General features: G+C 39.5%; 1 protein-coding gene across 1 annotated transcript in view; it reads right to left on the bottom strand.

Annotated features, from left to right (window-relative positions):
• TMEM26 (transmembrane protein 26) overlaps positions 1-26,160 on the bottom strand; it is a 59,372-nt gene that overhangs the window by 17,406 nt on the left and 15,806 nt on the right. Inside the window, exons 2-5 of the mRNA XM_027840663.1 lie at positions 21,391-21,469; positions 15,956-16,069; positions 12,296-12,516; positions 546-622 (exon numbers count right to left, since the gene is read on the bottom strand). Of these exons, the coding sequence (XP_027696464.1) occupies positions 546-622; positions 12,296-12,516; positions 15,956-16,069; positions 21,391-21,469 (491 nt within the window). The remainder of the gene's footprint in view (positions 1-545; positions 623-12,295; positions 12,517-15,955; positions 16,070-21,390; positions 21,470-26,160) is intronic.

The raw sequence follows: 26,160 nt of genomic DNA, 5'->3' as shown, positions 1-26,160 counted from the left end.
GAGAGAGAATGAGAGAGAGAGAGAGAGAGAGAGAGAGAGAGAGAGAGAGAGACAGAATGAGAGAGAGAGAGAATGATAAAGAGAGAGGGAGAGAATGAGAAAGAGAGAGAATGAGAGAGAGAGAAAGAGAGAGAGAGAATGAGAAAGAGAGAGAATGAGAGAGAGAGGGAAGGAGGGAGGGAGGGACAGAGACGGAGGGACAGAGAGAAGGGAGAGAGAGAGGGAGAGAGAGAGAGAGAGAGAGAGAGAAAGAGAGAGAGAGAGAGAGAGGAAGGGGGAGAGAGGGAGAGGGAGAACATGTATCCAATTACATAAATGCAAACTGTATACAGAGTAGAGACAACAATTTCAAAGAGTGGGAGCATTCACGATGGGGTTTCAGGAAAGGCCTTGAGAAGGAAATGGTAACTGAGTTTGGCTTTGAACAAAGCTCAGTTATCTATGAGGCAGGAGTAAGGAATGGCATGCCAGACATGCAGTACATCCAGGCAAAGGCATGGAGGCAAGAGACAGAATGTCATTTACAGGGCAAAACAAGCACTAACCTGCAAGGTCAAGTGGAAACTGTAGCATGCTCCAGGTCCAAATGGTAAGAATTGCATAAACAAGGGCAGGATTATTTCTGGGAGAAACACAATGTTCAATAATGTTCATAAACACATTGCAGAAAACCTGCAGAAACATACAATCTTCCCCACCCAGCTCCGGCTTCACGGGTTTTCTTGGGGGGGGGGGGGTTTGGACATCTACATAGTTGGAGCTACAAGACACATGTACAGTACACTGCAGATATGCATAAGCAAGATGAAATGCTGAACTTCCACCTCATTGCTTCAAGCATTCAATTCATTGCAATTAATCAAGTTTTACCAAGGGATTTCCTCACTCTTGGCTTCTGTTTCCTCCCCTATAAAATGAGGGAGCAAGACTGGATGAGAGTGGGTGCCTCTTATAGCTCTAAATCTCTTGATGTACATAATAAAGTATCTACTAAGTATAGTGGATTAGAGAGTTGGCTTCAAGATCAAAAAGATTCAAGTTTAAACCATGCCTTCACCACATACTGGCTGTGTGACCCTGGATAAGTCACCTCATCTCTAAGAACCCCCAGGAAAGTCTCTTAAGATGAGAATTTGCAGAAAAGGTGCAAGCCTGCATTGATAGAGAGATCTTCACCAGGAATTCCCTATACCAATGATATCAAAGTTCTAGTTAAAAACAAATAAACGTGGGAGGCACTGGGGTTAAAAAAGACAAAAAAGGAAGCAGTCCTTGCCCTCAAGGAGCTTACATTCTACAATGTTTATACAGAAAAAAATAAATAATGTACATACAATAGAATTGTGAAGTGGAGAGCAGTAACAACTGGTGTGGGAGGGGCTTAGGAAAATCCTCCCAAGAGAGATGACAAGTTGAATTTCATTAGAGTGGCTCCTTCTACCAGCACAGGTCACAAGCTCTCTATGATCCCGCAGATGGTCTTTGAGGGTTAGTGTGGCTGAAAAGTTCATTCCCCTGCAGTCAGTCAAGGGATAAGCATTCTCTGAAGTTTGTGGTTGTTCAATCCTTTCATTTGTATCCGACTCTTCATGACCACATTTGGGATTTTCTTGGCAAAGATACTGGAATTGTTTGCCATTTCCTTTTCCACTTCATTTTACAGATGAGGAAACTGAGGCAAACAGGGTTAACTGACTTGCTCGGAGTCACACAGCTAGCAAGTATGAAGCCAGATTTGAACTCAGGTCCTCCTGACTCTAGGCTCGGTACTCTACCCACCGCGCCACCTAGTTGCCCCTCTCAGTTAGTTAGACTGATTTCCCAGTGAGCCAAATTCAGTGGCCAAAAGATGAACAAATAGTTCTCAAAAGAAGAATTGCCAATTAATAACAACCATATAAAAGAATACTTCAAATCACTAACAGCAGCAATAGTTAACATTTATATAGACCTACTATGTGCCAGGAGCTGGGCTAAGCATTTTACAATTATTATCTCCTTCGATCTTCACAACAACCCTGGGAGGTAGGTGCTATACTGAGGCAAACAGAGGTTAAGTGACTTGCCCAGGGTCATACAACTAGTAAGTATCTGAGGCTAGATTTTAACTCAGATTGCCCTGACTCCACGCCTGCCCTCAAACCCCTGCACCACCTAGCTGCCCCAATGATCATTGCATCAATTTTAATCACAGGTGAGAAAACTAAAGCTCTGGGATTTTTCTAGATTTGGGAATCCTCTTCTTCTTCTTTTCCCCTCACTCTCAAATCTTCAGGCTCTTCAACTAAACAAGCATTTCCAGTCAAGGGCAAAATGAAAACTACTCTTCTTGTCACTGCATCACGGTCAATGGGTGCAACCATATTTCTTGGCATAAAAATTCTTCATTAACAGGTTGGGACAGTTTTTAAAGTGCTCATTCTATTTGCCTCTGCGATGATAGCTGCATCCCTTTGCCTGTGCCAATGACATGTGAATCCATACAAAATGTGGGTCAGTTTGGCAAGACAGGGGGTTGGGAAAGGTCACCAAAGCATTCAGAAACAGTTTTGGAAAAGATATTTGAGGTCCCAGGATGTTTGAGGTGGGTAGATCTGGGGTATTAGGTCAAGGAAGGGCCAGTACACAAGACAGGTCTAAATCAATGGAGATGAGTCACCAAGACCAGATGGCATCTACTCAAAAGTTCTGAGGGAACTTCAGATGGAAATTGCTCAATCCAGGTAGATTACTGACTCCATTAAATGTGTACTATTGCCTCCATATTGGACAAGACGGAAGAGTTATTGATCGAAATGACTGATCACAGGTACAAATGTCCAATATGGGAATCTCTTCTCTCCCCCCCGCCGCCATTTTCATCCATTGGGGAAATAGCATCATTGCTTTTGCAAAAGAAAAGTGTGCCTATTGAATGGGCTCACTTTATATGAGTGTGTAAATAAAAACAGCCCACTTGTCTGTAGCACTTTAAAATTCCTTTTACAGATCTTTATCTCATTGGAGTCTCACAAACAGCTTGACAAATTTGATTTTATCCTTTCCCCCACTTCACAAATGAGGAAACTGAGGCTTGGGGACATTATGACTCTCAACTTCTTAACCAGCATTGTATCATATTATAGTTATATTGTATTTATGTTGTAATTCTATTTCTATTACTTATTTTATTATAGTATTTTCAAATATTTTTATTATTTATATAATAAATTAAATATGCAACTTTCAAAACTGTCTTGCTGTTTTTCCCTCTGAAAATCTTTTGTTCTCTTCTGAGTATTAAAAAAATGCTTAAATGACCTTCTTTTGTTTCTGTTTTTCTTTTTACATTAGTAACTCAGCTCCTTTCTCCCCCTCCCCCTATTAAAAAAGAAAGAAAAGCACAATCCTTGTAATAAATAAGTAAAACATTTTAAAATCCATACATTTGCTATTTCCCCAAAGTGAACAAACATTCTAATAAGTTCTACATCAGGAACACTAACTGAGAAATAGTCACTTCTCTGATTGGAGACTTGTTAACAGTAAGTTATTTTGGCCACTGACACTGGGGTAGACCTTATTTGGCACTTTTTAAAAAAGAACCAACATTTTTGCCTCTGCCTCCCCACTCACTCTGCACCCTAGGTCTGGAATGGTTCCTTGTAGGCTGAAATTCTAGGCATTATTTCTAGTTCTCCCCCATTCAGATCACCTCCCTCCTTCCCAGCTCCCATTTCATAACTGGACGAAGCTCCCTTCCATGGCACACCTGACAAGAACACATCAAGGCTTTGCTTGAAGACCTCCAATGAAAGGGAACCATTCATATCTCAGGCAGCCCCATTCCACTTTTGACCAGCTCTCATGGTCAGAATTTGTATATCTCCAACATCGGTCCCTTGTTCCTAGTTTTGGCCTCTGAGACCAAACACAGCATGTCTAATCTGTTTTGCATATGATAGCCCTTTGGATACTCAAAGTCAGACATCATGCCCTGCACCACCACCACCCTCATCCCAGCCTTCCTTTCTCCAGGCTAAACTTGCCCACTTCCTTCAACTGACCCTCCTATGACATGGATCCATGGTCCTTCACCATTCTGGCTACCTTCCTCTGGATACTCAACAATGTCCTTCTTAAACAGCAGCGCCCACAACTGAACACAAATCTTCAGATGACTTCTGGCCAGAGTGGGGTTCCTAGCTCCCTATCGTTGGAATCTATTGTCTCTCTTGAAGAACTAAATGGCACCATTGTGCGCACAGTGCCAGGCCTAGAGTCAGGAAGACTCATCTTCCTGAGTTCAAATCTGTCCTTACTTACTATCTTACTATATTTACTAGCTGTGTGACCTTGGGCAAGTCACTTAACTCTGATTGCCTCAGTTTCCTCATCTGTAAAATGAGCTGGAGAAGGACATGGCAAATCACTCCAGTATCTTTGCCAAGAAAACCCCAAATGGGGTCACAGAGTTGGATACAACTGAACCACAAAATTGTCTGTCTTAATATGGCTAGCCCCACTTTGCATGAGCTTTTTAAATTACTTCACAGGGACCCTGTGAGGATCAAATGAAATAATATATGTAAAGCACTGTGTAAATGTAGGCTAATAACATGGAAGTCTCTAGTCCAATACGTACTGAATAATACTCCTCCCTACAAGTGTCATCCAGGCTTCACTGGGAGACATCTAGTGAGAGAGATCTCACCACCTCCCAGGGCAGTCTTTTCCTACTTTGGAGGAGCTCCAATACTCCCTAAGAGAATTTTCCTGCGAGCAAGCCCAAATCAGCCTTTATGCCATCTACCTCCATCTCTCCTAGTTCTCCTCTATGGGAAGAAGGGAGATGGAGTTGGATTTTCTGTTTCCAAGGGCAACAACAACCTCCATCATTTCATGGTACATTTCATCATCTGCCTTGCAGTTCTCCCAAGGACCTCAAGAAAACAGGACACCGTGAAGATCATCCTGCCTATGTGCCAGCAACTGTTGCAGGAGTAGGAGAAGCAGGGAAATCCACTGAGGAACCCTGCAAGATCATCCAAATGAACATTATACATTAATATTATTTATTTCAATGTGAGGTTGGGCACAGGAAAGAAGGAATGAATGAATGAATGAATGAATGAATGAATGAATGAATTGACCACTTCCTCTGTGCCAGACACTATGCTAGGTATTGGGGATGCCAAGCATAAAGAACAACGGTTTCTGCCCTCGAGGAGCTTACATTCTAGTAAGAGAACACACCACAGGAAAGGGTGGGAAGAGTGAAGGTACCTGATTCTGGGACATAGTTTTGTGCAGAAAGTCCAGAAAAAAATCAGGAATAGGACCAGGAGGGGAATGAAGGCAGGTCAGTCTAGGGCCCCCCCATAACATAGTGGCTCCAGAAGGAATTCACCAATAAGAGAAGGAGGGATGGCCTTGTGGAGGGATATACCAGAGTAAGCAGCAATAGAAGTGAGAGGTTGTTCCAAGGTTAGGAAGCCTCCGATACAGAGGGAAGATCTAGGATTAGCCAGCCACAGAGAAGGTACAGTTTTAAAGTCCAAAGAAAATTAAGGACAGGGTCAGGAGGGAGATAAAGGCAAGTGAAGGTATAAGAGAAGGTGGGGAAAATGGAAAATGGGGTTTAGGATTAAGATACCAAAAGTATTATATATGTTGAAGCCTCCTACCTATTTACCTTGACTACTTTCTGATTGACTGAGAGTTAGATTATAATAAGGCAAGCTGAGAGGTACAGAATTGATGATTTCCAATTGTGGTGCTGGGGAAGACTTTTGAGAGGCCCTTGGATATCAAGGAGTTCATATCAGTCAATACCTAAAGAAATTAATTCAGGCTATTCACTGGAAGGTCAAATGCTGAAGCTGAGTCTTAAATACTTTGGTCACATAATGAGAAGATGGGAATCATTAGAAAAGACTCTGATGCTGGGAAAGATTGAAGGCAAAGGGAGTAGGGGATGGCAGAGAATGAGGTAGATAGGTAGTATCATGGAAACAACGAACATAAATTTGCACAGACTTTGAGAGAGAGTGGACCATAGAAGGACCTGGTGTACTATGGTCCATGGGGTCACAAAGAGTCAGACACAACTTAATGACTAAACTACAGCCACATTTACTAGATTTCAGTTAAAAGTCACTAAACATGATGATGTTTTGTCCTACTCAGGCCTGTGCTTTCATAGGTATGGGAAAGTCCTTGTGTGGAAATTCCCTCTACTGGTGCAGATTAGGAAATCCCTGGTAACTTCTACTTTTAGAGAGTTGTCTGGGGCATGGAGACATTCAGTGTCACGTCCAAAGAACATATTGAGTAGGGAAGTGGGCTACATCTTGCCTGAGAGGAAATGACTAATTACTTATGTGAGAATCCAGTGAATCAGATGTCTATGTGTGCTACTAGACCCCACCAAGTCTCCCAGAAGAGACCTCTGAAGGCTGCAGGAAGCAAAGAAATAGGGTAAAGGATGAAGTAGTTTCACAAATCTCAGAAAAGCAAAAATGAGCAGAGGGGGATTTCTTCAACCTTGAAAGATAAAGTTTTAAGACAACTAGAAGGAAGGCACAATGGACACAGCAAATACCAAGAGCTATAAATCAGGATGAAAATAATAGATAAATGAGGTGATTATATAAATGCATAGATGGTAAAGGGCGTTAGGGAGACCTCTTTATTATGTTAAGCTCTAGCCTTTAGACAGCACACAGGATGTTCCATACAGTGATCACTGAGGCAGAGAGGTTTGGACTGAATATTCTCTAAGGATCCAAAGACACTAATGCCTATAGAGCCAGAAAGGACCTCAGAAATCATACAATCAATAGATCCACTTTATTTATTAGAAAACTGAGTTTCAGAAAAGTGAAATGAATTGCTCCAAATCCCAAAGACAAGAACCAGTATTTGAACCCATATCCTATAATACAAAGTACCATCCTCTTCTTACTTTACCACACAGAATCCAGTTGAGAATGACTTTTATTCTTATGTTATGAAGCCTTTCAGATTAGTCCCTTGAGATGTCCCTTCCACTACTTTGGTCAATGTCATGATTAATTCCCTTCTTGTCCCACATGCATCCACCCCATCTCCACCATATGCATATTTCTGCCCTAGCTGAGGTTAGTTGTGTTTTCATGGCCAGATTTTGTCATTGGCATTTACATCCCTTCATGTGCTTCATTCAGGGGACACGTGAGCTACGGTGGAATGAACACTAAATTTGGAGTTAGAAAACTCAGCTTCATATTCTGGCTCTTCCCCATATTACCTGAGTGACTTTGGTTTAAGTCCTTTCATCTTCCTGGGTCTCAGTTTCATAGTAGCATAGATTTAGAACTGGAAGAAGCTTTAGAGCCAACCCTCTCTTTTTACAGACTGGGAATATGAGGTACAGGGAAATTAAATGACTTGTCCAAGGTCATCTAGCTAGTAAGTATCTAGGGCAGAAGTCTTCCTGATTTATAAGTCTAGTTCCCCATCCATCATGCTGCCTCTCAACTTTAAAAAGAAGGGGTTATGTTTGATGATGTCCAAGGTCCATTTCAGCCCTAAGTCCATGTTCCTATGAGGTTTGATCCTGTCTCATTTATCTGTTTGTTTGTCATGTTACCTCCATTTTATATCACAGCCTATGTCTTTCAATTCCCTTTCAATTCAATTCAATAACTTTCTATTATACTTATCTATTATAGAAATATAAAGATCACTTGGTATATGTCAACACACCATTAAATTTGTTATTTCACTGATATGGGCATTCCCTCCAATGATAGAGATCACAACCCATCCATTCCTACCCAACCTGTGTGACACTTGTCCATGCTGCCATCCCATCAGCTATAGGAGGTCTAGCCAACAAGTCAGAGACTTTTCTTTTTTTCTCCTGATATTTAATGATAACAATGGATCAAATGAGATATTATTGGTAAAGTGGTTCACAAAGTATATACAGATACAGATATAGATATGTTTGTATACATATACATATATATATATATATATACCTATATTAGCTATTCTTGTTGTTATTGTTATCATCACATGGTCTATCCATTAGCTATCCCTCTGTCTTGCCATAGGAACAACCCATTTTCCTTTATTTTTAACTACAATTCTTTGATTTTTCTATTACCCGGCTATACTACATAATTCCTTGTTTGTAATGCCTGCTATAGCCTACTCATGCCTACTTGTCCATTACCCTTTGAGTGATCATTGATTTCATTCCTTTAGCGACTGACATGTTCCAAGACTTCACAATTAAACACAGTTATTTAACAAATGGGCCTTCGTCTCAAGTTGATGCTTGGGATCATTAATGGAAGTCTGACCTTTACCAAATGCAATGTAGTCTACTCTCCTCCTCTTGAACAATTCTGAATTCAACACACTGTCTATTCACAGAGTCTATTGAAGATAAAAATTCTGATTGATGACCTATATGGATTGTCCATTTAACTATACAGCATTATTTGGACAATATGCATCCTTCATCCACTCAGTTTTTCCTGTGTGGATGGTACAACATTGACTTTTGAGTCATTATAGCTCTCATTTGGTAGTATTCCAGGGTTTGACAGAATCAGCACAATTATCACTTGCAAACTACAGCATCTACATCACTTCACCAACTATAGCAGGGGTTCTTGAATTTTTGTTTTTGTTTTTGTCACAGACCCATGAGGCAGTCTGCTAAAGCCTTGTCAGAATGATTTTTTAATGCATAAAATAAAATACATAAGACCACAAGGAAAGCCAATTATATTGCAGCATAGTTATCAAAATATTAAATAAAATACACAGATTGCAGCTGAAGAGCCTCTGATCAATAAAAACACCTCTTTAGCTAGGACCATTGAGTGGAATTCCTCCATGATAGTGGGAACCCCCCTCGCCAAATAAATGTCTCCCTGTTTGAGGCCTTGCTGGACACTAATAACTAGAGGGCTGTCAAAACAAGTCATATCTGTTGTGATAGCTTTCTAGACATGTTGCATTGCTTTAATATATGAGTGAGGTTTGGAGGGGAGGGGAAGCTTTGCTGAAGAAAAACTTTAAGATAGAGTTTGCTCTGTAGATTAAAATGTCCACCAAAAATAAACACAGGAGAATCTTCTAGTCAATTGTGTGATGATAAAGATGAACTCTCAATTGTGAAAACCTGTTTGTTCACTTTTAATACATCCATGCAGGCTGTTCTTGGTCTGTGTTGGGATTATTCTCATAAAAAATTTCATCCAAATGGCAGATTACGCATACAAGTCAGTAATTACCAATGTTCTCTTGGTAGCCTCTATTTTAATTTTTGATAATAATAAGGTCTGAGAGCTCCCCCTGTATTCTCTCCCTCTCTCTTCCTTTCTCTCTCTGTCTCTCTCTTCTCTCTCTCTCTCTCTCTCTCTCTCTCTCTCTCTCTCTCTCTCCCCCACCTTGAGAAGAGATCTCTCCGTTTCCTCAGGCTTGTGCCATCCCCCCGCATGGATCTTATGTGTGCAAATTTCATCTGGCTTATTTCTGTCTTTGCCATCTTTGTTTTGCCATGTCTACTTTCACTGCAATCCTGTTAGAATGTTGGTTTCTTGAGGGAAGCGACCATGTTTTTTGCCTTTTTAAATTTTTTTTTTTTGTATTTCCAATACTAATCACAGTGTCTGGCACAGAATAAGTTTTGTTTTGTTTTTAAAGCTAGTTCCCTGATTGACTGATTGCAGAACTGTAATATCTAGCCTAACTTCTTTATTTTATACATGAGGAAACTGAGGCCCAGAGAGAGTAAATCACCTATCCATGGTCTCACAGCTAGTTAACGTCAGAGTTAGGACTGAAAATCAGGACTCATGGCCACCATTCCAGTGGTCTTTTTATTCGCAAAACTGATGATTTTAATGTTTAGTAAATGATTGAATAACACCATTTTCGTGGTTTAGGGGAAAGTATACTGAACTTGGAATGAGAAGATCTAGGTTCTTCTGCCACTGATGATCTATGTGACCTCAAGCAAGTTGCTCTCTTGGCCTAAATGAGTTAGATTGACTCATGGGATATAGAGCCAGAAGGGACATTATTCTAGGTCTGGAGTTCTCATTTGTTTTGTGTCATTGACCCCTTGAGCTACCCAGTATAGTTTTTGGACTCCTGCCAACTATGTTTAAATGCATAAAATGAAATACAGAGCATTAAAAAAATTCGGTGTTGTACAAATACAAATATGAAATACAGCTATCAAAATATTTTTAAAAATAAAGTTCATGGATTTCAGGTGATAAATCCCAGATCTAGGCTAATCTTCCCACTTTGTAGATGTGGAAAGTGAGGCCTAGATAGATAAAATGACTTTCTTAAGGTGAGCAAGGCTAGTAAGCAACAGAACTGGGATTTGAACTCAGGTTGTCTAACTTTAATCCAATGCTCTTTCCTCCGTCCCACTGGAACATGGTTCAGGTCCATTCAACTTACAACTTTCTCCAACTCTGATCTACTGGGCACCCCATGAGAGCTGGGGTGGGGGAAGTGGTTGTGCCTACAGCAACAAAACTAAAGTTAACACATGAAGGCCAAAATATCACCCGGGATTCAGGATTTTTCTTTCTTTTTTAAAAAATCAATTTAATGAGCTGTAGACAAATTCATATAAATAAAAAAAAATGTTTCCCATGCAGGTGAGCCAAAGTGACTTTTTATTATAATTGGGATGATATTGTTTATACAGTAAATTAAAGTATAAAGGTCATTTTATGTTTGTATTTTTTTTTTCAAAAAGCAGAGTATATAATAAGCAGGCATTTAGAAACCAGCCTCATTCCAATTTATTTTTATAGCATTGTGGAAAATAACCCAAGCTCAAAGTATGGAAAGTCAAGGACTGAGACTTAAATCCCAATGGTAAGAAAGTGGTTCCATAAACAGATGTGATCATGGGTTCTAAGTTTATTTGCTAGTGACAAAAAGAAAGAAACCTACCACTTGCCAACTCAATACATTTTAATTTATAAGCATCTATACCGAAAAGCCTTTGGGCACCTTGAACAAAAATGACTCAAAACAAAATTTACTATTACTAAATGTTATTACTAAACTACTAAACAAATGATTAAAACTAAAGTTTATCTGCCCCATTCTCCCTGCACACTGGGGAATATTTAGTGATTGACTATAGAGAAATGCTTCCTTCCTCCGTGGAACCTCAGGACTCTGACCTAAAATGAGAAAGATACCCAGCTTTGAGCTAGAGTTATCATTTACATCATGGCGGCTTGATTTAATTTCTCTCTCTCTCTCTCTCTCTCTCTCTGTGTCTCACGCTCTCTCTTTCTCTCTGTCTCTGTCTCTCTCTTTCCCTTATTCTTTCTCTCCATAAATATGCTTGTATAATTACATAATTATTTATACAATATATAAAACATGTATATGCAAATATCTACCTCTATATAGATAGCAAGGCACGAACATATAAAAAATTTGCACATATGTACATTTTATATATTATGTAAAATTATGTAGAGACTATGCCTATAATTTCCTTAGTACAAGGAATTCTCAGGTAAGGAATGTCTCTCCACCAATTCAGGTCAGCACATTCTCTGCTACTTACAATCTTAATGAGTTGCCTAGAATACTATGAGTCTTAATGAGTTCCTCAAAGTCACACAGCCAGAATGGGTGGAAAGAGGGATTTGAACCTGGGTATTCTTGGCTTTAAGGCTGGCTCTCTATTCATTAAATTGGGCTTCCTCTAATCAAAAGTATGTGGGAATGCTGTATATTATTAAATAATACATATATGTATATACAAATGCTAGTTGTTGTGACTATATAATTTTTATTCTATTTTTTTCAATTGTGACTATTTTCAATCAATCAATCAATCAGAATGTATTAAGTGTCTATCATGTGCTTGGCAGTATTCTTGGTGGGGAGGATATAAAGACAGAAACATAAATAACTCCTGCTCTCTATAAGCTTATAGTCTATAAGAGGAGACAATATGCATATATACATAAGTATAATATAATATAATTATAATATATTGCATTATATACAATATAATTGTATATAATAATATATTGTATACGATGTATCATTATAAATATAATTTATTATAATTATAATATAAATATTTAATAAACATATTTAAATGTATAATAAACATAAATGTATAAAATACATGAGTTATTTAAATATATAAAAATAAATGCCAGGTAATCTTGGTGAGTACTACACCTATGGCTGATATAAAACAAGATCTGCCTTCCAAAGAATACACCAAGTCTTCAGAAGAATGCCTGCTCCTTACCTCACATCACGTTCTTCCAGGGTCTCACTAGTAAACTCCAGTATGTCAGCCGCAGTCCCCACAAACATGAGAAGAAGTTGAGAGAGCTGGTCCCGTGTGATTCCACCACCAATGGGTAGAAGCCATCTTCCAATTATCAGCATTAACAAGAAGGTCTGGTGGAGTCCCAGAGTCCAAACTTTCTCACACACAGTCGATAAATTATTGACAAAATCTTTGGCCTATTCAATAGAAACACCACATACACAGGAGGGTCACAAACAGCTCCCAGGAGACAGATGCCATCCACCCAAAGTGCCTCTGTTTCACTCTAAAACTGAATTAAAAATTTCTCTTCTCTGGGGTGTGGTCTTTAACTCCAATCCACTCAGTGAAAAGTGATCATTTAAGAGTATAAGGTCATTCTATTTCTCATTTTAGAAGATACTAATGGATACCAGAAGTAAAAAATAAATAAACAAAACCAGTTAAGAACAAAAAGCCCCTTTTCTAAATTACAGCTACAAGTCACTGAAATCTCTCATTTGCTAGTTGGCTTGGTACATCATGGTGCTTGTGAAGCCAATTGCATAATCATACATTCAAATCTCTGCTTAAAGCTCATTCCACATTTCCCATTGTCCCCCAGGACAGGGTGTTCAGACAAAATAAATATACAAACAAAATCCTCCAAAAGCCCAAATTCCAAGTGAGATTTGCTGTGGAAAATTGAATTGTTATTTTTTTTTTGTTGTTTAATAGGTACCAAATCTGAACTTTAAAAACCGGGGAACATTTTCTGCAGTGCACAATTCCCGAAGATCTGGTCTCTCTCTTTTCCTGTTTCTCTGGTGGCAGAGGACAAGCGAGCACCCAGTGAGAGGCTGTGGGTTGTACAGTAAAGCCCACAGCCAAAGGGGACCTTTGAGATCCTCTAGTCCAGGGATTCTTCATCTTTCTGTGTCCTAGACAAACCTATAGAGTCCTCACAGTAATGATTTTAACGCAGAAAAATAAAACACATAAGATTATAAAAGCCAATTACATTGAAATATACTTATTAAAATATGTATCTAAAAAAAGTTCCCAGGACCCAGGCTTAAGCTGCCCTGATCTAGTCCAATGCCTGCATTTTGAAGGTGAGGCTCAGGAGAGTGAAATAACTTACCCTAGGTCACACAGATGGCAAGGGGAAGCTAGGTGGGGCAGTGGATAGCACTAGGTCTGAAGTCAGGAAGACCTGCATTCAAATCTGTTCTAAGATACTTACTAGCTGTGTGACCTTGGACAAATCATTTAACCTCTAATTGCCTGAGTTTGCCCATCTGTAAAATGGGGACAATATTAGCACTTACTTCCCAGGATTGTTGTGACTATCAAGTAAGATAATAATTGTAAAGTGCTTAGCACATCGTAAAAGCTATTTAAATAGTTGTGGTGGTGGTCATGAGCAGGGTCAAGCTTTGATCCTAGGTACTAGAACCCTGTAACTTGTGCTGTATCCACTTATATTAGTGACTCAGTCCCTCCAGTTACTAGATGGAGTTCATCAGCATGTTCCTTCACTTTTCTGAGCCTTGGTTTCCTCATTTGTACAGTTGTAACACTTGCATTTGTGGTTTGGTCATTTTCAGTCATGCTCAGCTCTTCGTGACCCCATTTGGGGTCTTCTTGGCAGAGATGCTGAGGTGGCTTGCCATTTCCTTCTCTGCTCATTTTATAGATGACAAAACTGAGGCAAATGACTTCTCTATAGTCACACAACTAGTAAGTATCTGAGGCCAGATTTGAACTCTGAAAGCTGAGTCTTTGTGACTCCAGGCTCAGCATTCTATCCACTCTATCAGCTCACTGCATTACCTGCCCCAAAGGGGTTTATTGAGTAGGGAGCAACACAGTCAGACCTGTGCTTTAGAAAAATCACTTTAGCAGCTAAGTGAAGGATGGATGGGAGTGGGGAGAGACCTGAACCAGTGAAACCAACCAGAAGGCTACTGTAATAATCCAGGTGTGTAGTGAGGGGCCAGTCTTAGGGTGGTGTCTGCGTGAGCTCAGAGGATGGGATGTATATGAAAAATGTGTAAGGTAGAAACAAGACAATGACAGATTCTATATATGGAGTGAGTCCAAGAAAGGACGAGCCTGAGGTTGAGAGCCTGGGTGCCCTTGGCAGGAACAGGAAAGTTGGTGGGAGTTGCTTGAGAAGAAAGATCATTTGTTCTGCTTTGGACAAATTGAGTTTAAGATACCTAGAGGACCTCCAGGTTCAAGATCTAGCCAGTGTACTGGTGATGGCCTGAGAAGGAAGTGAAGGGTGGGGTGTTTGGAGGTCATGGTGAGGGTGAAGAAGAGTGGTAGGGGTTGTAAGACCTGAAGAAAGATGGGATAATAAGATTATGACCAGATGAAGGAATTTCAGAATTAATGAGTGTGCGAGTGGAGTGAAATACTTGTGGTCCCCTGGTCGCTGTAAGGACAAGAGCTGTGTCTCACCTAAACTTTCTATCTTCCCAAATACCTAGCAACGTGACCTGCATACAGTAGGTGCTCCATATATATTGACATGGTGAGATTCAGAACGAGAGGAATGGATGAAAATTTTTGTTGACTAGTCACATGAAAGCATGAGAATAAAACTATTAGTTAACTCGTTGGTAAATTTCTACTTTATATGTTCTGCCATCATAGAACTCATTTTCCCAATAGAGCAGATTCTCCCTGTTCAGCACAGCGGGTGAACTACAGCACTGACATTACGGAAGGACATGGGCAAGGGTCACCTACAATGGGCAGGCATGGATGGGTCGTGATCTACATCACTGGAGCAAGCATGCACCTATCTAACTAATCAGTTGCAAAATCTTCCCATTTCTAATTTCACATCATCTCTCACGCATGACCCTTTGTCTCTACTCATATACCCTCATCGTCTCTCACTTAGATGACTCTAACAACCCCCATAATTGGTCTTCTTGCCTCAAATCTTTTCCCACTCCAGTCCATCTTATGCATTGCTACCAGGTAATATTCTTTACATGCAACTCTGACCAGGTGAGTCCCATGCTCCCCAACTCCCCCAACTTCTTGCCTCTAGAATCAACTGTTCAGCTTTTAATGCCCTATACCACCTTTTCCTCCTGCTCTCTGTGATCTGCAAATTGTCCTTCTCTATGTTCTTTCTTTTTTTCTTTTTTTTTTTTGTTTTTTTCTATGTTCCTTGTACATGACCTTCATCTCCCATCTTCTCATCAGCACCCACATGCCTGGAATGCACTCCTTCCTTACCTCTGCCTTGGAGAAATGTTCTCTTCTTTTAAGAAGCAGGATGGGCTCCATCTTCTACATGAAGCCTTTTCTCATTTATTAAATGGCTAGTGCTCACCCTCTGACTCCCTCGTATTAAACTGCTTTGTATATTAACTTTATATTTATATTGTATATGTTTCTCCATGTCCTTGTTGGCTCCCTCAATAGAGTATAAGCTCACTGAGAGCAGGAATTACTTCATCCTTTATACTTGTATCTCCATCAGCCGTTACAGTACCTAGCACAAAACTGATGCTTAACAAATAGTTTTTGATTATTTAATTCAATAAGAAATCCATTTGAGTATTGGCATATAAAGATAACCTACCACTTCACACTAGATCTTTTAATAGAAGAAAGAGAAAAATCCCTTACCGTCTCAAGGAGAGTCTCAGTGCCGGTGTTTGCGCTTTTCATCAGCCGAGTTTGATTGAAATCCCCTTTGCTACCAATATTTGGAGACATTCCTTCAGCCTGGTTACTGCAATGCTAAAATATATATGTGTGTGTGTATGTATACTTATATGTGTATATACATATATGATATAATAAAACATGTACATATATAAACTCAAATATTAAGCAAACATCACCCCAACATCTCTCATGTAACTCCTCAACATAGTTCAGGCCCTTGACACCCCTCCCCTAGATTATTGCAATAACCTCCTAATTCATTTGCCTAAGTCAGGTTTTGCACTAGAAGTTTGAATCTGATGGTTCTATGAAATCCTGAGTTTCTCCACAAAGTTCCTGGATTGTAAGGCTACTTTCCTGTTGACCACCATGTTTTCGTCAGTATCCCACCTCAGGCCACTGAATCCAAAAACCAGTATAAGATATTGTTTGTAGACATAAGTACATTAGAGAAAGACAGATTACAAGTTTTAGATGAGAAAAAACCTTTCATGGTCACTGAAGAGGGGCAGGAAAAACATTAGAAAGACAAGAACATTTTGCATAAAATAACTCCATGGAAGCTTTGTGATTTTGGGCAAGTCCCAAACTCTCCAAGAACAGCAGGGAGAGTGTTGGTCTGCACTGTTTGAGGAAGTTTTCTCATTAGAGAATTTTCCAAACTAATAAAATCACAGGCCTAGAAAAACTATAGACACACATGAAGTCCCTGGTGAGAGACTGGCCACTCTCCAAGGACCAGCTGAGCTAAGCAGGGAACGACTCACCACTAGTGGGCCTCAGGGTCCTAAAGTTATAGAATTAGGTATGGATGGGACTTCAGAAGTCATCTATTCCAACTGTCTCATTTTGCAGTATGAGGCCTGCAAAAATTAACTTGATCACCCGAGGTCACACAAGAAGCAAATAGCAGAGCCAGTATTAGAACCTGGGTCCTCTCACACCAAATTCAGGAACCTTCCTTCTGTACCATGCTTGGGTCACAGCAACACACAACACGAATGGCCTTCAAACCATGAATAGAGAGTAACACGTGCAGCCCTTCCAAGTGGTAAGTAAGTCATCTATCAATATTAATTTAAGCACAGGTACTCTAAATGTGTGCTCTGTATTCAACAACTAATGAGCTGTTATGTTATTGAAGGGAATGACCCATAGCAATACTGATCTTCTCTCCATAAGTAAAACCAGAAAACATAAATGAATAAACAGAAAAGTCTAGGGGAAGTAGTGAGAGTGTAGCAAAATCAGGAATAGCAAACAGCCTGGGTCCTCACCCATGGAATCCTGTTTTCCATTGTTCATTGGAAAGAGTAGCAGATTTGGAATCAGTATACCTGAGTCCAGATAGAGCATGACTCTGCTAAAAATGGAAACTGGTCAGGGTGAGACTTAGGGGCATTTGATTATATTAGGGTTAGTAATCCTACCAGGGGTGGGGAACCTGCAGCCTCGAGGCTATATGCGACCTTCTAGGTCCCAGGTGCTGCTTTTTTTTTTTTTGACTAGACAATGGGGGTAAGTGACTTGTCCAGGGTCACACAGCTAGTAAGTGTTATATGTCTGAGGCCGGATTTGAACTCAAGTCCTCCTGAATCCAGGGCCGGTTCTCTATCCACTGTGCCACTTAGCTGCCCCCGAGGTGTGGCCTTTTGACTGAGTCCAAGTTTTACAGAACAAACCCTTTTATGAAAAGAATTTGTTCTATAAAGTTTGGATTCAGTCAAAGGGCCAAACTTGAGGACCTAGAGGGCCACATGTGATCTCAAGGTCACAGGTTCCCCACCCCTGTACCCCAATCCTTATGTGTGACTTCTGAGCTTCATTTTTCGTACAGTCCTTTTTTTAAGTTAGCTTTAGATCAAAGAGACTGTGATTTTTGAGACTGTGATTTTCAATCCTGAGAAGCAGGAGGTCTCCGTGTTGTATGGATTGTCTGTGGCCAGTATATGGAAGATTATGGACAAGAGGAATTGGAGATGAGAATATCTGGATGGCTTTCAATTTGAACCACTGGAGGGAGTATCTACCCTAATGAGATCACAGATGCATGGCAGTGTGGAAGAATCGATCCATTTCCCTGCATGAGAACAGCTCCACAAAATGTAAATCAAACATTGCCCTGCTCCCTTCAAGGCTTAGCTCAAGAGCTCCCTTTTCAGGCCTTTCCTAATTGCTCCAGCGCTCCTTACCTCCTTCCATTCCCTACCCTTCAATCTTCCATTAATAATGTATTTGTATTCTCCTTATATCTACCTTGAGAAGCAGCTGATGGTGTAATGGGGAGAGATCCGACGAGCCCTGGCTACGTGCCCCGGACAACTCAACTAACCTCTCAGTTCTCTAGGCAGATCTCTGAGAACAGAAGTAGCTGAGAAAATGCTGACTAAGATCAATAGTTGGAGTTTCCTTAAGGCAGAGTGCCAGGCATATCCGGAGCCAGTTCATACCAGCCCACAAAGTCCATTGTTAAATTTTCATTATGAGCATTTATTTTTCAGAAATTAACAAGTGCTAATAAATCAGAGCTTGAGTTATTGTTTTGTTGATTTTCTAGACTTGAGAAAGTCACGGAGAGGATGTTAATGAAGCAGATTAGACGTAAAAGTGTGTTCTGCAGATTTTTTTTTTCTCCCCAGAAAGCTGATTGTAAAACAGTTATCAGCACCACTGGGAGTTACCTACGGTTATGCCAATGAAAACACAAGTCCAGATGGCATTTTATATTTCTCTGGCTATATACGCAATTACACTTCCCACCACCCCTGAAACCACTATTAGAAAGTAAACTCCTTGAAGGGAGAAATAGTTTTTCTATTTTCTTACTATCTCTAGAGCCCAGTATAGTGTCTAGAATATCTTGAGTGCTTCATAATGCTTGTTGAATTGAATTGAATGAAATTAAATTCCAATCCAATTGAACTAAATTCCAGCCAATTATTGTGTCTGATCTCACTTGAAATGCCCATTAGAATGTTCGTCAGGTTAAGGCAGCCTTATGGCAAACCGGACAGGTTAAATGTGATGGTCTCATGTCCAATGACATTTCTTATTAAGAAAATTCTTTTTCTTAAAAAATAAAAAGGGGAAGGGTTTTTTTTCATTTAAATACTCAATCCAATGTGTTGTTCATTTTTCTCCTGCCTGAAAAACTTGCAGCCCATCCGTCATTTGGTTGGAGGCCAAAATTTACTCTACCAGAAGTGCAGTGAAATCATATTTGGGTTTCCATTTTCACAGGAATTTGTATTTGTGAGAGAACTTGTTCGTGTGTGTGTGTGTGTGTGTGTGTGTGTGTGTGTGTTTCATCTAGGCAGATGCTCAGGATGGAGGGAGCAGAAAGAAGAGAGAGGAGTGGGCTGGAGATTAAGAGCAGGGGGCCGCCCAAGAGCAGTGTTGCAGCCAATGCAAATTTTACAAGCTGGTGAAAAAAAAGAAAGAAAGAAAGAAGAAGAAACAACAGCTTTTGTGAGTTTGAGGAATTTCAAAATTCCTTTGCAAAGCTAACCTATATGTGACATATACACATCCATGCATGCATTCACACGTTTAGAGATCTTGGAATTTCAGGCAGAATTAAATTGAAAACAACCCTCATCCCAAAGTTGCTCAAAGTACAGACTCCTTAGTTATTTGGCTGTTTTTTATTCCTTTTCCCTACTGAGTTCCTTCTGAGGACCGACAAAGAAAGGCAGTAAAGACCCTAGTTATTTCTTTCCTCCACAGAACCTCGGGTTTTAATAGGTGACATGTCAGGAATAATTAAGAATTATGCATGAGAACCCCCATCCCTCTGAAGGATAGTGCAGCTGTTGCAACCAATTCTGGACGCTAGTCGTAGACTAGGGAATCATGTCCAGAAACACTGACCCTCGGACCCGACCAAGCAGTCTCCCTGCCGGGGGGTTGGCGAACCCCCGCCAAAGTCCTTCACTCACTTCAATTGCTTGATTCCTGGGTCCTGGAATGGGCTAATTTAGAAATGGAAAACTTGGTAAGATTTTTAAATCTGTATCAACGACAAGGCCTAATCATTTCATTTCTCCCCTTTTATTCTATCCCAAATACATAGTTTTGTATTGATAGACTTCGATAGCCAGATGTGGGGCATTAGCATGTTACCCAATCTATCTTCCCTCTCCATTTTTAACAAAATTCATAGAATTCAGTTTCAAACTGATGATAAATCAGGATTTCAATGCACAATATTTTGACCTCTAAAATAGATTTATTCATCACCATCCTAAGATTTTACCTTTCTTATATTATATAGTATGTTTCATTGATTCCTCATCATTTCTGGGAGAAAAACAACTTTCTTCTCCCAATTGGGCCCCCCCCCCTTTAGTACAAAAGCCACAATTAAGCAAAAATACCTGAGAGTGACTGCATCTTACAATGCAACCTCATTCTGCCAGGATAGTATGGGGCTAGGTCCTTATCACTAAGACCTGAGTTCAAATTCTGTCTTAAATACTCACTAGCTATGTGTCTCTAGGCAAGACTTTTAACCTCTCTCAGACTCAGTTACAGACTCATTTGTAAAAATGAGATAATTCTAATAGCACTAGTACTTATAATAGCACTTCCATTAATAGTAGAAGAAAATGAAATAATACACGGAACATATTTTGCAAACTTAAAAGCGTTATGTAAATGCTAGTTATTATTATTTTTCCTCACTTTCCTACTTTTGGCACAAGACTTAGTGATAGAAAATTAGAATTATTTCTGTTAATCAAATTATTATTTGACAAATGTGTGTATATGTATGTATGTGTGTGTGTTTACTTCCTTGAGTCTGGCATCCAGAATAAGGCTGCTTGCTCTTCTGTTTTGTTCTGCCTTCATTCAGTCATATTTGGAATATCATATGCAGTTTGGGAAACAGCATTTTAGGAAGAATGTTGCTAATTCCACGATATCCAGAAGATATATGCTCTTTGGTGGAGAGCTGAAAGGGACCTTGGCATCCTTTTCTAACCCAATCTCCTTATTTTATACATGAGAGAACTGGGGCGTAAGGATGTTAAGAAATCTGCCCAAGGTCACACAGGTACTAAGCTTCAGAGGTGAGATTTGAACCCAGCTTCTCTGACTCCAGAGTCAGTATTCTTTCCACTAAAAGATACAGAGAATTGGAGGGATTATAAATATGTTCTCAGAAAAGGAATGTGATATTCTCCTGGGCTGAGATTTTGAATGGAATGACTTGCTTTCATTGACTGTCATTGAGTTATCAAATGACTACCGTTGAGTTATTACCAATCATTACGACCAGAGTGTCCAAGACAAGTCTATTTCTCCAGGCAATCTGATTAGGTTGTGCCTGAAAGGCTTGACTAGCAAAGGCTGCATTTCTATTTACTATCTTAATTACCTAAAGAAATTACCTGGGTCTCATGATGCAGTTCCAGGAGCCATAAGGATGGCACAATGCTAATCAGATAGAAAAATATGGCGGGCGAAAATCTGTGGAGGCAAAGAAAAGCAGAGTCATTTGGAGCAGAACCTGCTTATAGGAATTGTCCTTTTAGGGGAAATTGTGCTATGTGATTTCTGCCATATGGATTCCAGAGAAACAATGCAAGACACTCGCAGCTGCCATTCTCGCTGAATTTCTAATCAAGCTAAGAAATGTTCACTTTGATATGGTGTCATGGGACACCGCCAACGAGCGAGAGGAACAAGACTTAGGCTTTGATTCGGAAGTGTGTTATGCCACCTAAGCCAAATGACGGCCCTCTGTCCTTGATTTAAAAAAAAAAAAAAAACATCATGCAACACAAAGCTTAGTAATTGATGTCAGTTCCCTTATCTATTCTGTAAAGCTACAAGCCTAAATAGTGCCATGCCTATAGGACTATTCCAATACACACACACACACACACACACACGTATATATGAGTATACATACACCTATAAACAGATATGTATATATATACTTTGCATGTTTATGTATCATTTGTGTATTTCTGCATACATTATATATGTATATATGTGTATATATGCTTATATATTTTATATATCTATAAATGCATGTGTGTATATATATATACACACAGAAAGAGAGGAAAAGAATATCATTGTCTACATGTATTTGCATTTGTCACTAATAATACACATGCAATAATACACATGCACACACACACATGTATGTATGAGTATACATACACCTATAAACAGATATATATATATACATACACTTTGCATGTTTATGTATCATTTGTGTATTTCTGCATACATTATATATGTATATATGTGTATATATGTGTATATATGCTTATATATTTTATATATCTATAAATGCATGTGTGTATATATATATATATACACACAGAAAGAGAGGAAAAGAATATCATTGTGTACATGTATTTGCATTTGTCACTAATAATACACATGCAATAATACACATGCACACACACACACACACACACACACACACTCCTCACACCTGTGTTGGTGTTGGTGTAGAGAGGTTCTTAGTTGCCTAAGATGGCTTGCAAAAGGTCAAAGTCAGAAAGTGTCAGGAAAAGAAATTGACCCCAGGTCTTCATGACTTGTAGGCTGGCCCCGAATCAGCTAAGCTGTGTGAGTACAATGGGTACCACGTGAAATATGTATTAAATACTGACTAGATGCCTGTGGGGATGTGTGTGTATTTATATACTAGACTCAATATTTGTTTAAAACTATTTCCATTCATAGGTTTGAGCTTGAACAATCCCAAAAAGCATGAGTTAAAACCAAAGAAGATGAAGTGACAAAAGAGTATATTGGGAAGTTTCACTGTTTTGAACTTTTGCTTAAATATTTAAGGGATATTTTTATTTCCAGATTCTAAAAAAATCTATAAATCATGTGATGGTTAAATTTAGCATCATAAATGATAATATAGGAAAAAGGGGGGTAAGCCAAATCTTTCAACAGCTGCAAGTTATTTATATTTTTATTTATACAGGTTTGAAAAATGAAAACAAAATAGATAATTGTATACAGGTCTATACAGACATATAAACATATGCCTATATATACATAGGGGGCAGCTAGGTGGCACAATGGATAGAGTACTGGGCGTGGAATCAGGAAGACTCATCCTCTTGAGTACAAATTTGGCCTCAGTTACTTACTAGCTGTGTGGCCCTGGGCAAGTCACTTAACCCTGTTTGCCTCAGTTTCTTTATCTGTAAAATGAGCTAGAGAAGGAAATGGTAAATCACTCCAGTATCTTTGCCAAGAAAACCCCAAATGGGGTCATGAAGAGTTGGACATGACTGAAAATAGCTAAACAACAAAATATATACATATGTGCACATGTATAAATACTATATACACAAATCTGCATATATACACAATCTTCTACAGAAAATGCATACATGTATATTCTGCATATATCTATATACATATCTATAAACATCTATATATATGCATATACACACACATATACACATACATATACCTACACACTTATACACATACACACACATACACACACACATATGTGTGTGTGTGGATCTCTTCTCTTAGAGTATATATATACTCTATATATAGAGAGAGTATATATATAGAGAGAGAGTATAGAGTGTATATTATATATATTCTCTCTCTCTATATATATATTATATATATACATACATATATATATGTGTGTGTGTGTGTATATACACACATATACTCTAAGAGAAGATATCCACACACACACACAGATACATGCTTGTGACCGTGCTCTGTAAGGGCTGTCCCAGATTCAAACTTCTTCCATTAATATAAGTTAGCAACTCAGCTGTAATTTGGGATCTTAAGAGAGTTGCACTGAGAAATTCAGGAGCACACAGCCCTGATCAGCATCAAGGACAGAATTGAACTCAACTTTTTCTAACTCCAAGGCTGTTCTTCTAACCACTAAACCAAACTGCTTTTCATGTATTTAGTGAATTAAGATATTTTGTAATAAATTTTAAATTAAAAAATTATTCACAAAATTAAAAAAAAATAGATACAACTCCACAGAAATATCCTCTGTGTTGGTTTGGAAAGGAAAAAGGTTATTATCTCAGACCATTCTCTTTTCATTGGAGAGGTCAGGGTGGGGGCTGGGGAGCTATGGTAGCACAATAGTGTGTGCACCATCAGATTTGGTGATTAGATAAGTTTTTTTTTTTCTACTTAATTGTTGGTGTTACAGCAGTGGGTGTGGAGAAGGCATACTTAGAAATAACTGCAACGCAAAAACAAAAAGTGTCAATATAGTTTAAAAAAACAAAAATTGAACATGGGCTGAATCCTTCCAAATCCTCTTGCTGGCTTCTGGGAGCTTTAGTTAAATTTGTGTGTGTTTTTAAAATGTAGGATTCCAGAACTCCCCCTACCGACATCTTCTTCCAGTGTTCAAGGGCTGTATTCCCTCTATCTTGCCTTGGACAAATAAACATCATACAGTAACAACTCCAGCATTTAATCTCTTGGAATCACTAACTTGAAATAAAGTATGAGGTTACGATTTGTAATGACTGCTGAAAGCCTCCATGGGACAGGCTGACCTTCGGGGGGGGACATCAAAGCCCCCTGCTTCATAGGCTTCATATAACATGTCAAGAAGAAAAGGAGCTAGTATTATGAGTTCTTTGACCTAGGGTATCAGGGGAAACATAAGGAGAAACTGTTTGCCTTGTGCTAATGGGAAAGGAAGTGAATTTTAAGTGCAAGGGACAGTTGGGATATGAGAGTCTTTGTTTGAAGATTCCAGCTGATGGCTGACCTACAATTCTACAGCCTCTCTTTGGGACAGACAGCAAAATTATGTCACCAAATCTCAGAGCTAGAAGGAACCTCGAACTTCATCCAGCATAGCCAGTCCCTGAGCAAGAATGCACTCTAGAAACTTTCCCAGTAGGGGGCATCCATTTCTGGCTTGAATAGCACAACTATGTATGTGTGCAGGGGTTGGGGTGGAGAGGTTCTCATGACAATCTGTTTTTTTGTTTGTTTGTTTGTTTGTTTTTTGGTGGGGGCAACTGGGGTTAAGTGACTTGCCTAGAGTCACACAGCTAGTGAGTGTTATGTATCTGAGGCTGGATTTGAACTCAGGTCCTCCTGACTCCAGGGCCAGTGCTCTATCCACTGCGCCACCTAGCTGCTTTTGATTTGAGGCAGCTCCAATGGTGTGTAAGCCTTTATGTACCTTCTACCCATAGCTTCTACTTCTTCCCTCTAGGGCCAAGCAGGAGAAAAAAAAGGTGATCCCACTTCCAAGTGGGATCATAGTGGGCACACAATAAATGCTTCCTTCCTTTGGATTTCTCTTTTTGTTGTGGTTGTTGTTCAGTCATTTCAGTTGTGTTGAACTCTTTGTGACTCCATTTGGGGGTTTCTTGGCAAAGATTTTGGAGTGGTTTACCATTTCCTTCTCTTTTGACAGATGAGGAAACTGAGTCAAATAAGGTTAAGACACTTGCCCAGGCTCATATAGCTAGTAAGTGTCTGAGACCAAATTTGAATTCAAAAATGTGAAGATAGCTATGTTGTCCTTGCACAGTATTTTTCCTTTCTAGGTGAAATATCCACAGTTCTTTGAAGTGTTTTTTGTGTAGTGTGATCTCCAGGCTCTTCACCATTCTTTCTGCCCTCCTCTAGACCCCCTCAAGCTTTTCAATGCCCTACCTAAAGCATGGTACCCAGTAGAGTGCACAGTCCTCCAATCGGTTCTGAGGAGGGCACGGCAGAATGAGACTGCCACCTGAGAAGTCCTGAGGACCACACCTCACTTACTGCAGCCTAATATCACACCAGGTAGCTAGGTGGTACCACAGTGGATGAAGTGCTGGGCTGACAGTCAGATGACCTGCATTCAAATACTACCTCAGACACTTCCTAGCTGTGTGACACTGAGCTAGTCACTTAACCTCTGTCTGCTTCAGTTTTCTCATCTGTGAAATGGGAATAATAACACCTACATCTCAGGGTTGGTGCGAGGATCAGATGAGATATTTATTTTTAAAAAATGCCTAGTACAGTGCAAATGCTTGTTTCCTTCCTTTGATTTCCCTTTTTGTTACCGTTGTTCAGTCATTTCAGATGTGTCTAAATCCTCGTGACCCCATTTGGGGTTTTCTTGCAAAAACACTGGAGTGGTTTGCCATTTCCTTCTCCAGCTCATTTTACAG

The sequence above is a fragment of the Vombatus ursinus genome, unplaced genomic scaffold (assembly GCF_900497805.2).
Source record: "Vombatus ursinus unplaced genomic scaffold, bare-nosed wombat genome assembly UNPS02014847.1, whole genome shotgun sequence".
Lineage (NCBI taxonomy): Eukaryota > Metazoa > Chordata > Mammalia > Diprotodontia > Vombatidae > Vombatus > Vombatus ursinus.
This window is presented reverse-complemented; position numbering and strand designations above follow the sequence as displayed.